The following is a 14,027-nucleotide window of genomic DNA, read 5'->3' on the forward strand; positions in this document are numbered from 1 at the left end:
AGCCGCCCGGGGCAGCAGGCTATGTCCCTGGGCATCCCTCCATGTCCCCTCTCTGCAGGTCACAGTCCACTGCGGTCCCCACTGATCTCCATGCAACCTGGATTTTAGAGGAAGAGCCCAGGCCCTGGGTAGCTGCATGGCTGAAAGCACCACACCCGAGTCAGGGCAGGCCAAACCCAGGCCCCCAGTCCCAGCGCGGGCTCTGCTGGCCTCTTCCAGCCACAGAACCTACAGAGAGGAGATGGTCAGGGAGCGCATTGGCCTCCGGAGCCCAGGACTGGAAGGAGGGATCGCGGCAGGGAATGTGAGACCCTGGCTCTGAGCCTAGTGGGCAGACGCACACAAGCCATGCTTGCTGAGAGATGACCATCATGGCGGGGGCTGCCCTGCTAGAGGTGGGAGGGGAGACAGGCCCAGCTCCCAGACCCTCTGTGATGCCCGCTGTGCTCCACCCATGGGGACCCCATGCAGTCCCACTTCTGACACCCACTGTCTTTCCAGCTCAGGCCCGAGGATGCCCCTCACTCTTATCACTGCCACCGGGGATTCTCACAGCCCCTCACTGGCCTTGCCCTCACTTGGCAGCCAATGACGGCATTATGGCCTCCTCCCCATCACTCTCCTCATTGTACTAAGGGTACAATCTCTCCATCCACTGGGCTCCTGCACCCACATGGATGGCAGGAGACAGCGGCGGGTGGATGGCCTCGCTCTCTGTTCATCCACAGACTGACTCAGGGATCCTAGGCGTGCCTGTGCCATTCCCCTCGACTTTCCTGGAAAGTGACTTCACGCCTTCCCCTCCTGCCTCCCAACTCCCAACACCTCCTCCCCATCCCCACTCAGGCTGATGACCTCTCTTCCTTTTCTTCCCTTTCTGCTGAGAAGTGAAACCATCCAAAGGGTACTTTCCCAGATGTCACCTCCACGTGCCCCACCTACCAGCATCTGCCCCGACACCCAGTGCTGCCCGCCGTTACTTACAGACCAGCCACGCAGCCCTCAGCTGGGCTGGACTGTGGCCACCGGCCTCCCCCAGCTGCAGGTGGGGCTCCAGCTAGTCTCCCTCGCTGCTGAACCATCCGTTTCTCCCTCACTTCCCGGCAAACTCGTGGTTGCTCTTCCCATATTGAGAACAACCCTCTCTTCACCCTCCAGGTACAGTCCCTGTTCCCTGATCAATGGAAGTGTCTGACCTTGCTGCCTCTGCCTCCTTACTCCTAGCCTGCCGGGACGGGACCAATGCCCACCAGGATCTTGTCCCCTCCATGTCACCGAACTGGTCCTGTCTCAGCCTTCACCTGACCTGAGCCCTCAGCAGCCAGGGACATGCCGCCTCTCCCTGCTCCTGCACCTCCCACCCTCACTGGGCTGTCCGGCTGCCCCTTCTCAGGCTCCTCTGTGGGGTGCTCCTCATCTCCTGGCCTCCTGCCACCAGCGCGTCCCAGGGATCTGGCCTCCGGCATCTCCTTCCCTGTGTGCACTCACCAGTGGCAACCCCAGCCAGCAAATACCATCTCTCTGCTGAGGCCCCCACATTGGCTGCTCCCCAACTCCACCACCTCACCTTTGTCTCATGGGCAGCACAGAGCTGCAGGGCGCAGCTGAGCTCCCATCGCCCCCACAAATCCACAGCCTCCCCCCACACCCTGCAGCAAGACAAGTCCTCTCCTGTGCCTTGATGCATCCTTGACTCCTCTCTTCCTCTCCCCATCCTTCCAGGGTATACCAGCAGCCTCGCCTTCTAGGACCACCCACCACACCAGGCCCATTCCTTTCAAGTGACTGCCGCACAGCCGCGTGGCAGTCTCATCTGCTGTCAGCCCGAGACCTCCTTGAAACCAATGTCAGACCCATCTGTGGGGAGGTGGGCCATTGTGGGCAGGACATACAGCTGGGAGCATGCCGGTGGGGCCAGGGTGCGTCCTGGAGATTGGTGTGGCCGGAGCCTGGGGCCTGGGGGATGGTGGGGGGTGCAGACAAGGGGTGGGCCTGGGGTCAGCTGGCAGAAGGCCCTGAGCATGTGCTGAAGTATCTGATCCTCTTCCTGAGGGCTCCAGAGATGCTCAAACCAAGGAGCTCGGGAAGTTGGCTTGGGCTTGGGGCCGTCCCTCTGGTGGGAGAGCAGTGCTAGAGCAGGGAGCCTCAGTGGGGCTGTCTCCAAGAGCCAAGGGGAGCTGCACGGTGGGCCCAGGAGGCTCCTTGGCACCCCTGCCTGGGCTCCTCTTTCCCAGCACCAGCCTGTCACCACTGATCACTACTCCCTCCTCTCTCCCTCTGGAGAAGATGGGGTTGGCAAGAGGGTGGGGCTGTGCGCACCTTGGCCCTGGAACCCCTGCCTCACCCTTCCACACGCAGTCAGTGTGCAGGGGCAGGACTGGCAGACAGATGGCCATGGGCTGGCCCCATAGCCAGGAACGAGCTCCTCGTGGGACTCCCAAATTAACCTTTCAGCGCCTGTCACCTGCCCTGGTGCCCAGGAGAGAAGAGGTCGCGATTTAGCACTTCGATTACTGGCTTCATTACTGGCCACCAAGGAACCCATGCTGGCTTTGCTAATTTGACCACCCCACCAGCCTGCTCACCACTGCAAACAGACATGGGCAAACTTATTAATTGGATCAGCAGGAGGCCTGTTTTCTGGAATTCCAGGGATCACAGAGCTGATCAGAGCGGCGGACACTTATCAGTAATTCTGGACTGCAGGACCTGGGCCCCTCCACGCCCTGGGTCTCTCTGGGATGCTCTTGGTCCCTGGCTGGTCCTACTCCACCTTCACCTCTGCATAGGTGTGCACACAGACACTCACTCAAGAGGCAAGACCCAGTCTCCAAGAAAAGCCTGCAGCTACGGGGAGGGTTGTCAGCAGCAGCAAGGTTTGGAGGGAGGTGCCGGGGCCGAGGAGAGAGCTGGGGTCACTGGTGGCATCTGCCCTCCCTCCTGAAGCCAGGCCCAGGGCTCCCTAAGCCTCCCTTTGGCAGCGTCTAGGATCCCCCAATCCCTGCACCAGCCCCAGGGGGCTGAGAGGGTCATGTGGACTATTTACCCTGCCGAATGGTGTGGGCAGCAGAGGGTGGGTGGCTGAGCAGGCCCCAACCTCAGCAGTCTCTGCTCTGCCACAGGCCACTGGGGCCACTGAGCTTGGCACTCAAGCTCTCAGAGCCTCAGTTTCCTCAAGGAAGAATGGGGGCAGAAGCCCCAGCCAGCCCCCAGATGCTCCTGAGATCCAGGGATCATCCTGGCGGCCCCACCGCACTCTGAGCTGACACCCTCAGAGCTGCTCCAGATGAAGGGTGATTCGGGCCCAGCTCTGTGTCTTGGGTCCTCCTGTGTCCCCAGCAGCACCACCTGCCCCTGCCTCTCTTTTCCTTCTCTCTTGCTAGGCAAAGCCCTGCCCAGGGAAGCCCAGCCATGTGCCTCCTCTGGCCCTCACCGGGGATCCCCCAGACACATGGCTGGGGCCTGTGGGGTGTCCAACCTCAGCAGCCTGGGGTGGTGTGTGGCCAGGGCAGCAGCCTCCCCTCCCTGGGACGGCCATTCCCAATGGCACCACTGGCCCCTTACACTCCCGCCAGACCCCCAGGACACACAAACCCAGCAGTGGCCGCTTCCCCGGTCCGGCCAGACCCCCAGGACACAGAGACATGGCACTGGCCACTTCCTGGCAGACCCCCGACCATCACCCGTGCTAGTGGCCACGAGGGGCAGAGGAAGTAGGGCTGAGAAGCCCAGAAGACCTGGTCCCAGGCCCTGCTGCATTCACCTGATAAGCATCCCCTGCCCCGTCTCCTGCTTCCCCCTCATGTCCTGCAACCCTGTCCTGCTGCTGCTCAGGTCAGACACCTCGGCTGCCCTTGACACTAGCCCCAGAGCCTCGGTGGGTCCATCAGGGGATGGAACATGAGGCCTCTCTCAGGTTGCTTTGCAGACACAGGGGGGACCTTTAAGAGACAGGCAGTCCCCAGGGCAGAGCTCAGGCCCAGAGGCCTCCAGCCCTCAGAAGGATTTTCTGCCTGTGGTAGTTGGGGGTGGGGAGGGGGAGCCCCATGCGGGCCTGACATGGAGCCCTGAGAAACAGGCACGTGGCATCGCCTCCTTTGAAACACCCAGCCGCTGCCCCAACCATCGACGGCCCCCGGGGAAAAGTGCAGACAGCCTAGGGTGCAGAAGAGCTGGCCCCGCCCCCAGCTCAGAGACCCTCAGAGGGCCCCTCGCTGCCGGGCCCTCTCCTTCACGGGAATGATGTCACCGCCCAAGGGATGGGCAGCAAGGCCCAAGCAGGGCAGAGCCCGTCGAGAAGGGCAGGCCACAACAGCAAGGCCCGGCCCACAAGCCAAGTGCATGACCCCAGCGTGCACTGAATCCCCTGAGCCCCCTTCTCAGGTAGGTGCTATTACTACCCCCATTTACAGATGTGGCACTGAGAGTCAGAAAGCTTCCGAAATCTGCCCAAGGCCAGGTGTGGTGGCTCATGTCTGTAATCCCAGCACTTTGGGAGGCCGAGGCAGGAGGATCACTTGAGCCTAGGAGTTCGAGACCAGCCTGGGCGACATGGTGACACCTCGTCTCTACCAAAAATAGAAAATTAGTCCGGTGTGGTGGCACATGACTGTCTGTAGCCCAGGCTATTTGGGAGGCTGAGGTGGGAGGATTGCTTGAGCCCTGGACTGCACTCCAGCCTGGCGGACAGAGCAAGACTGTCAAAAAAAAAAAAAAAAAAAAAATTTGCCGAAGGCCACACAGCCAGTAAGTGATGACAGACTTGGGATTGAAACCTAGGTGCGCCTACCTTCTTAACCACATACCCCATCAGGGAGGCCTTGCAGAGGAGTGGGAACTCAACTGGGCTGTGGGGACAAAGGCACCCTGGCCCCACCTGTAACCCCAACCCCCCAAGTTGATACTATCAGAGCTGCTCCAGAATAGGAGTGACTCCCAGACTCATACCCCAGCTCTCAGTGTCTTGGTTCCTCAACCCCTGAGCCCCTAGCTGCAAAGGGAGAAATCAAAGTGAGGCAGTCATTCACACCTTAGTGAGAATTAGTCCATGAGACTTCCTCTAGTAGGATCAAGTTTAGAAGTGGGGTACAGAGCCTTGAAGGATCACACTCAGGGAGGGGTGTGGCCTGCTGGGGTAGTGGGTGGGTTGGAGGAGACAAGAGATGGAGAGCAGGGGGCCTGGGGGAAAGGGACAAGGAAATTCAACAGCCATCCTGAAGGTGGGTGCCGCCAGGTGGCCAGCCCCACCCCCAGGACATCTCTTCCTGAGTTGTCGGGGCCCAGACCACAATGCAATCAGTTCCCCACCCTCAATGAGCAGCTACTGCATGCCCAGAGAACCCAACCTGGATGCTGTCTAGGACAGGGGCCTGACCAAACCAGGTGTGCAGCAGGGGTTTGCTAAATAAAAGGGGACACCTCAAGCCTGTGTGCCCCCAAACCCGCTCCTCCCCCACAGCTGTCCCCACCTCAGGGGAAGAAAGTCCTTCCTTTCAGTTGCTCGTGCCCAGTTCCCTGGAGTTGCCTTTGACACCCCCTTTTCCCCCACACCCCATGTCACACCCATCAGCAGACCCTGTCGCTCGAGCCTCCAACACATCCAGAACGCAGCACCTCTGCCCTCCTCCATGGCCACCAGCCCTTGCTGTTTCCTGTAGGCCACCGGTACACCTGCTGCTCCCTCTGCCTGGACCTCCTGGTGCCTTGACCCGGTGGCACCCTCTCAGGGCCTTCCCTGAGCCACGCTGTACAGGTCACCTGCTCCCTGCCCCCCACTCACTGCCTTCCTTTCTTTTTGTCCCCGCAGCACTTGTCACCATGATATTTATTTAATTTAAAAAGTTTTCTGTTCCCACCAACTAGAAGATTCGCCTGTGCAGTCACTGCGGCGTCCTCGGTGCCGACAGCAGCCTCTGGTGCTCAGTGAATGCGTGTGGAATCCATGATCAGTGAACAATGAGAGCCGCAGGGCCGGCTCGCGGGGCCCACGCGGGAGACTTGGGTGGGAGAGGGTGCCCCTCGGGGGGAGGCGTGGAGGGCAGGGCGGGACAGGGCCGGGACCTTCGAGGCCACCTGCTCTCCATCTGTCTCCATCCCTGGGACATCAGCCTGGCACTTCCGCAGAGTGTCTCAGCCCAGACAAGTGTCCGACACGGACAGGACCACAAGCACCGGTCATAGGAGTGAAGGAGAGAGTGTGGCCCGAACACCTGGGTGTCCTTGTGCAAAACCAAAACCAAAAAGGAGCTCAACCTTGACCTCTAACCACATGCAAACCCAAGTTCAAGTGGATGAAAAGCCAATAGCCTCAATTCTTCAGGAGGGTTCCTTAAACAAGACACAAATGCTTTAATCAGAAAGTGAAAAAACCTGAGACATTCAACAAAATTAAGATTAAGAACTTTTGTTCATCGAAGGACCGTGTGAACAGCGAGACGCAGCATCCGCCAGGAGGTGTGTCTGCTGCATGTGTAACTGACAATGTGAAGAGCTCCCGCAAATCAATGAGAAAAACACAGACACCTTGGTAGAAAGTGCGCACGGCCTTCACCGGTGAGGAAACCCTGGGCAGTGTAATCTGCGCTATGCCCACCCCAACAACGCTGGAGGGACAGTGATGGGGAGAAGGGGTTTCGAGAGTCTGTTCCGATCTTCCAGAGCTGACCCTATGCGCACCCTTTGGGTGCACACCCAGAATCGCAGCCCACATTCCCAGACACCCGCACAGGAGTTTCCTAAGGTGGCCCAGGCTGCACACTGCCCGGCAGTCTGCCAGGGAACAAACAGATCTCAGGGACGCCACCATGACAATAGCAACTGGTAGCTCCACCTACCACCACAAGGGACCCTCACAAACAGAATAGTTTTGGTGAAAAAAAGCCACCCCCAAAACACAGGCTGAAGGAATCCAGGTATGAGGTCCCAAAGCAGGCAACATACAACCATCTCTGCTGGGGATGCCCTCTCAGGTGGCAGAACCACGAGGACAGCAAGGAACCACTGAGCACAGTGTCGGCGTCCCGGTGACCGCTCGCAGTAGGATGGGGCTGTCTGTGGGGAAGGGTCTCGGGGGATCTCGGGGGGCTGGCCGGGAGCGGGATGGGGCTGTCTGTGGGGAAGGGTCTCGGGGGATCTCAGGGGCTGGCCGGGAGCGGGATGGGGCTGTCTGTGGGGAAGGGTCTCGGGGGATCTCGGGGGGGGGGCTGGCCGGGAACGGGATGGGGCTGTCTGTGGGGGTAAGGGTCTTAGGGGATCTCGGGGGCTGGCCATGTTGAACTCCTTGACACAGGTGATGGTTGCCAGGTGGTGGTTCTAAACTTAACCGCTGAACTGTGCGGATATTTCTTAATGTCTCTGCAGGCCTATCATAGTTCACGACTTTGAAAAATTCTATTTTGGGGGGAAAACGTGGACACCAAACAGGAGTAGCTCTGGGCACCCCAGGAGCCATGAGAGGCGACTGACCCACTTCTCTGTTTGACAGAGGAGGGAACCGAAGCTCAAATAGAAAAAGGGGCTGCCCAGCAGCACGCTGCAGGAGGCAGGCAGGAGGGACCCTGTTTGGAGGGAGAGGAGGGGATTAATTTGAGGGATTAGAGGCACAGCGGCTCTGAGCACACAGAGAGCCAGCCGGGACTTGGTAATATCTATAAATATTTGAGAGTCACAAGAATAGTTTTTCCAAGCAGTCAAAGACGATAGCTGAGCGTGGCTGAGCAAGGGTCAAAGGACAAGAGCCAAGGTGGCCAGGCCATCAAATGGTGTGGCTGCATATCTACTGTGTGCACCGCCCCCCGCCCCCCGGGCCTGTGCGAGCCCTACTGTGCGCCAGCCTCTGCCAGGCACTGGGGCTGTCAGAACACCAGGGGCCAGACCCAGGCTCTGTTCTCTGGGGTGCCCATCTGGGGCCCTGGGGAGGACAGAAGACACCCCAGATGTCAGTGGGAGCCCCACTGATCTCCACTCCCCACCCCTTACCTGTCTTCCTTAAACACATCTGCTCCAGGTAGCCCCCAGGCCTTTGCACCTCTTGGAGGGTGGCCTGTCTGTCCTTGGAAACTCCTACTCATTCTTCATGCTTCCGCTCAAGTGTCCCTGCTTCCCGGAAGCTCTTCCCAATACCCCAGGCCAGGGTTCACAACCTGGGACCCCAAAGCATTCTGGGCAAACCCCTTCTGTACTCTGTCCGCTGGCCTAGGAGGATCTGTTGTGGGCCTCTGTCCCTGGCACTGGAGGGCCAACGTGGGTCTTTTCACAGAGCTGGTACCCCGAGGGGACCGGAGTCCACTTGGGAGGGAGGGGCAAGAGCGTCATGAAAACCCCAGGGAAAAGGCGACAGGGAAGACACAGTTTGTCATGTGGACAAGAAGGTGGGGAAGGGCATTCTCTACAGCAGGGACTGTGTGGGCAAAGGCAGGGGCATGAAGGTGGCAGTTTGTGGGGAACTCGGAAGCAGGGCGACAGCATGGGGGGGCAGCCAGCGGGAGGGAGCAGGGAAGAGAGACCCCTCAATGTACACCTGCCCACCAAAGGGAGCCATTGAGGGCCACAGTGCCACCAGGTGACATGGTCCTTTTGCTCTTCAGCAAATATTTACAGGACTGTCCCATGAGTCAGTCCTGGCTCCAGGCCATGTGGGGTCTGGGAGAGGAGGGGGCCAGGACCAGCACTCTCAGAGCTCAATCCAGACCCACAGACCCAGCCTGTGATGTGCAGACCCCACACTCCAGGGGCCAGGAGGCAGGACCGACCATAGGGTCATCCCTCTGGACACCCCAGGACCCCTTCACTATGACCACCGTGTGGTCTGACGTTCCCCAGAGACCCTCTACCTGGGCCTGCTCTGGGCCAGGTCCCAGGAGAGATGCTTCCACCACAGGGGCTCATGGCACCCAACATCCCTGCAACCTGGTTGTGGTTAGGACACCCACTTTACAGATGAGAAAACTGAGGCCCAAGCAGGGCCAGGACTTTGCCAGTGACGGGGTCTGTGGGACCCCAAACCCTGTGCCCTTCCGTGCAGGAAGCCATGCTGACCAACTTCCCTTCCACTCCCCTGGGCTTTTGGTTCTGAATCCCAGGCACCAAATGCAGGACGGAAACCCACTGGGGCAGCCCCGACACTGGCCAGAAGGGAAGATTCTGGAAAAGCCCTTCAGGCAACTCTGAGAACACTAATTGGGTGAGAGGGAGAGGAGGGCAGGACCCCTCCCCAGTTCTAGGAGTCCTTGCCCGACACCACCCCTGGCAACTCCAGAAAGGCCACATGGCCCGATGCAGCCCAGCAGCCCAGGCCCTGGCTGCTGCCTCCAGCCTTTCTGGCTTAGCCCAGGGAAGCCTCAGCCAGCCTGGGACAGCAACGCTGACGCCATCAGCAGCTCAGGCAGCAGATCCGCCCACCTGGCACACCTGCCTACCTGTGCACCCAGCCGGGCGGGGTCATGCCTCTGTCCTCGGTGCCTGGCACACAGGAGTAGGTGCCGGAGAGCCTTGGCCAGGCACAGGGAAGGAGGGAAAGAGAAAGAGAACCACCGCGGGGAACCCCCAGGCTGGCCTCAGGGCACCCCATGAATGCTAAGTTTTGCCTCAAGTCTCAGCTGAGTTAAGCAGTGTTTCCTCCCCCACAGGCGGTACAACCCAGGTGGTGAAATGACAGCCGATGTGGGGTGCCAGGGAAGGGCCCTGGCCTGGGCCAGAGCCTGGGTTTGGGCCTGAGGTCATCTGTGTGACCACAGCCAGGGCTGTCGCTCTTTGGGCCTCACCGCCCCCACCTGGACCTTGGCCACGACAAGGTGGGCCTGGCTGACGGGCATCAGGTATTTGGGGTCTGAGATTGAACCACCTCGGAGACTGGACCCCTCCTCCCAGCACAAGACATGTTGGTCCTGTCCCTGTGGGACCCACAGTGGGGGCTGCACATCAGCTCCATGGCCCAGGAGATGGCCCTGCTCTAAGAGTCCACCCTGGATCTCTGTGTGAGCCCACCTGTTCCCAGGCTCCCACCTGGGTATTTCCAAGCCACTCACCCACGGCACTAAGGATCAGCTGGCAGGGCCCAGGGCCCCTCTGCCCTAGACCTGGGCCCAGCCTGGGCTCTGCTGGGGCTCTGCTCCTTGGGGGAGCGGTGCTCCTCTACCCGGCCTCCTCCCCAGGATGCCAAGTCTGGCCTCGGGAGGAAGTGGCGAGGACGGAGACCCTATAGGCCAGGGGAGACAATGCTGAAACCCAGCAGCCAGAGCTGGGCCTGCCGCCCACACAACGCCTCGGCTCAGGCTCCGGAAGGAAAATACGGGAGGGGTGTTCCCAAAGTAGGGGTCAGGGTGCCAGGGGAAGTCGTGGAGAAACTGAAAAATATTCAAACGGGCTGATCCCAGGCCTGCCGCGCAGGCGGCCCCGTGAAGTCTACCAAGGCTTAAAGTTTAGCACCCGGAGGGAGGCCGCGGGGGACACTCCCCAGAAGCTGTCGCGGGATTCCCCCAAAATGGCTCCAAGACGCGGCTGCCTGGTCCAGCCGCGAGGACTCCATCCCCCACCCCCGCCCCCCAGAGGCGGACACTTAAAAGCTCAGAGCCAGGCAACTGGCAGCCCGGGGGGTGGGGGTGGGGGGGGTGTGTGGTGGGGGGTGGGGTGGGGGGCGAGCCAGCGCCGGGGCAGTGCGGAACGGCACGAACGGAACCCGGAGGGTCCCCGGAGACCAGCGAGAGTCCAGGGCAGGGAGCAGAGGGGCGCTGAGGACCGCACAGGACCGGGCGGCCCCGGGTAGAGGGCAGCCCGGCCCTCAGTGGCGCTAGCCCCAGCTCCCGCCGCAGCGGCCCGGGCCGGCGGAGGAGCCCCCGCGCGGGGCTCCCCAGCGCCTCGCGGCGCGCACACACGCACCACACACACGCACCTGGCCCGCAGCCCCGCCGAGGCCGCCCGCGGGCCCAGGGGGTGCGCTCGGGTGGAGCCCCCTTCCCCCGCCTTCCCCAGCGCCCTCACCCCCGACCCGGCCCCCGCGAGCCGCGGCACGGGAGACGCTCCACTCACCTGAGTTTCTCCATGTCTGCGGCAGAGGCCTGCGAGAAACCAAAGGAGAGGGTCAGCAGGCAGGAGGCGTGCGCTCCGCGGCCGCGCCGGGCAGAGCCGGGCCAACGGGCACGGCCGGGCAATCCCGCGGGGCCCCGTCCGTGGGAAGCCCGGCGCCGCGCGTCCCCAGCCCCCAGTCCCGGCCGCGGCCCCCGTGACTCAGTGGGCGCGCCGGGCCGCGGCCGAGTAACAGGTGAGCCTGCCCGGGCCGCCGCGCTTCCTGCACCGAGTTACGCCCCCCGGGGCGAAGAAGGGGCCGGCCCGGGATGGCCCGGCCAGGGGCGATCTCGGCCTTGCCCGGAGAAGGGGGACTCGGCCTGTCCCCGTTAACTCTCCGGCGGCCGCGGCCCCGCTGCTCCCCCCACCCCACCCGTTAACCCTTCCTGCCCCGCGCTCCCTCCCGGAGGAAGCCGAGCCCTGGCATCGCAGAACCTCCGAGTCGGAGAATGTTGGGGAATTCGGGGCCGTGCAGGATTGCAAAACCTGACACTCACACAATCCGAGGGCGATGGCATTTGGAGCCTCGACTTCTCAATCAGGGACCCACTGCCCTCAGATTCTGGGGTTCTGGGCCTGGCTTGCCCCTCCCGGGCCCCAGGGATTAACCCGTGAGCGCCCGGCTCGCCGGCGGGGCTCCCTGCCTGCTTGCGCAGACCCACCCGCGCGCGGCTTGGAGACCCTCCCTGCCCAGCCCCGCTCAGCCGGGCAGCCCCTCCGCGCGCCGGGCAGGGGGACCCACCCGCCGCCGTTAACCTTGTGGGCGCGGGCGAGCGACGGGGACCGCAAGCGGCCCGGGCGGGATCGCACTTCCTGCGTGGAGCTGGGGGCGCCGGGCGGGCTCTCCATCACCCGGGAGAGGCCGCTCCCCGGGGCTTTCCCCGTCTTTCTGTGCCGTGACTGGCACTCAAGGGGGACGGGGGTCCCAGCTCAGGGGCCACGCGACAGACCTGGGAAGACTGATGACTGCCCATCCCGGCCCCTCGCACCGGGCGCCGCCGCCGCGTCCGCCGGGAGCGCGCTCCGCTCGGGTCCGGGCCCCACGCCGCCTCCCCCACCGCCCCGCCGGGCTAGGGCGCAGCCCGGCCGCAGCGCCAAGCTAGAAGGCCCGGCCCCGGGGCCTCGGCCAGGCTCGGCCACCAACTTCCCGGGTGCTCGGGCCGGCCTTCCGGCGCTCTCCCGGCCTCAGTTTCCTCACCTGAAAGCTGGGGGAAAGGGGGAGGCAGCTGGACGAGGCGCTCCACTGCCCTTCCGCACCCGCGGGCTGCGGAGCGGCTGGGGTGGGGGAAGGAATTTCAGGGGAAGGGATCCCTAAGGCGCCCGGATGGCGGTTCCCCTCCCCAGACGCTCTAAAAGTTGTCCAAGACCACCAGCCTGGACCCCTCCATAAACCCTCCTCCTGCAAGACAAGGAGTTTGCCGGGAAGACTTTGCCGCCAGCCAGCGCGACCCCCACACCGCTCTCTTCCCCAGGCCCACCTTTCCGGGTCCCCATGACAGCGCTTCTCATGCTAGGTCCCAGCATACAGCAGGCGCTCAATAAACACGGCCAGTGCATGCCTGGATCCCACGGCACTGGAGCCTGTCTTTCCTGGCCCTTTCCCCTCCTGGCTGTGAGCTCGCGGGCAGGAGCCCTGTGTTCTCACCAGGACACCCCCAGCACCCAGCAGGCTTGGCCTGCGCTAAACCAGCGCAGCGTGGGAGGAGCCGTCCACTCAGAGGGTCAGACCTGAACCAGGATCAAACCAAACCCAAGAAATCCAAGTGTTTCTCCATCCACAGACACCCACTCATTCACTAGCTCTGGGCTGAGTTCTCCAGCAGAGAGAGGGGACAGCAGAGGAAGCAAGCTCTGCTCTCCAGGGGCTAATGAGGAAAACCCCCTCTGCCCCCTCCGGTCCTGGGAGGCCACCCTCAGCAGAATGGCCACGCTAGTCGTAACAATAACGTCCACCGCCCCTTACACATCATAGCGCTTCCCACGGCTCCTCACCACAGCTCTACCACGAAAGCCCCGGACCGCCTATGCCGGAGCAAAGCTCCAAGAGAGAAGAGGCTTGCTGGAGATCCCGCAGCTGAAGGGGCCCAGCTGCGCCTGGACCCCACTGCTCAGGAGCCTTTCCCACCCAAAGGCTGTCTCTGGTTGCCAACCTCAATCACTCACGGCGAATGACCTGCCAGGGAGTTTGTCTAAAACTAATAAGAATGTATTAAAATTTAATTTTAAAAATCTAGCATTAATTATTTACATTGAATGTTTCAGCCCTTCTAAAAGGCTTGGATGGGAATTCCCCCCACCCCCAGAAGGGAACTGGAGGGAAAGGCCGGGGAGGTTGCTGAGCTGCCCTGGTGGAGCGGTGGGGGCTGGGCAGGGCAAGAGACAGGCAGGGAACAGGCAGCCTCTGCCCTTCAAGCCTATTCTAGATCCCGAAGCCTGGCTTTGATGCTACTGTAGCTCAAATCCTCCTCTGACCCATTGCCTTCGGGGCAGCCACTGCCCTCCCCCTTGGAGGCTGTGTCCTCCATGCGGCCCTCTGTGGGAACTCAGTGGAGTCACTGAGTTCACCCCCACACCAGATGGGACAGGACTCTGTGTCCCAGCTCTGTGTCCCTGGACCAGCACAGCACCTAGCAGGGGTGGGGGGACTAAAAGACGGGTTGTGCCTGACGCTCTCCATGCAGGAGTGACCCAGGCATCTTTATGGGTGGCTAGGGAGGAGATAGCAAGGAAGCTTCCCTGGCCGATGTGCTGTGCCCTCGGGGACAGTCTCCCATGAGGCTCCTGCATGGGACCCGCACCCCGGGTGCAAGTTTTGATTCAGCCATTCATTGACCACAGGACTCAGTGATTTTTGTGAGGCCCTTGCTATGGGTGAGGAAACGGAGGGCAGCACATGAAGTGGCTTGCTCAAGTCCCCTGAGGTTAGCCGAGGCCTGCCTGATGGGCTGGAGAACCGCGGTGCTGCC

General features: G+C 61.9%; 1 protein-coding gene across 6 annotated transcripts in view; it reads right to left on the reverse strand.

The window, feature by feature from the left end:
* BEGAIN (brain enriched guanylate kinase associated) overlaps positions 1-14,027 on the reverse strand; it is a 49,817-nt gene that overhangs the window by 19,439 nt on the left and 16,351 nt on the right. For 3 of the 6 annotated variants that reach the window (XM_054530537.2, XM_024231781.3, XM_054530534.2), the window contains exon 2: positions 11,026-11,054. In XM_054530537.2, coding sequence (XP_054386512.2) covers positions 11,026-11,054 — 29 coding nt within the window. Of the gene's footprint in view, positions 1-11,025; positions 11,055-11,558; positions 11,759-12,539; positions 13,230-14,027 lie in introns of those variants that run through there. The other 3 variants (XM_024231783.3, XM_054530536.2, XM_054530535.2) reach the window with 3 other exon arrangements.

This window comes from Pongo abelii, chromosome 15, assembly GCF_028885655.2.
Source record: "Pongo abelii isolate AG06213 chromosome 15, NHGRI_mPonAbe1-v2.0_pri, whole genome shotgun sequence".
NCBI lineage: Eukaryota > Metazoa > Chordata > Mammalia > Primates > Hominidae > Pongo > Pongo abelii.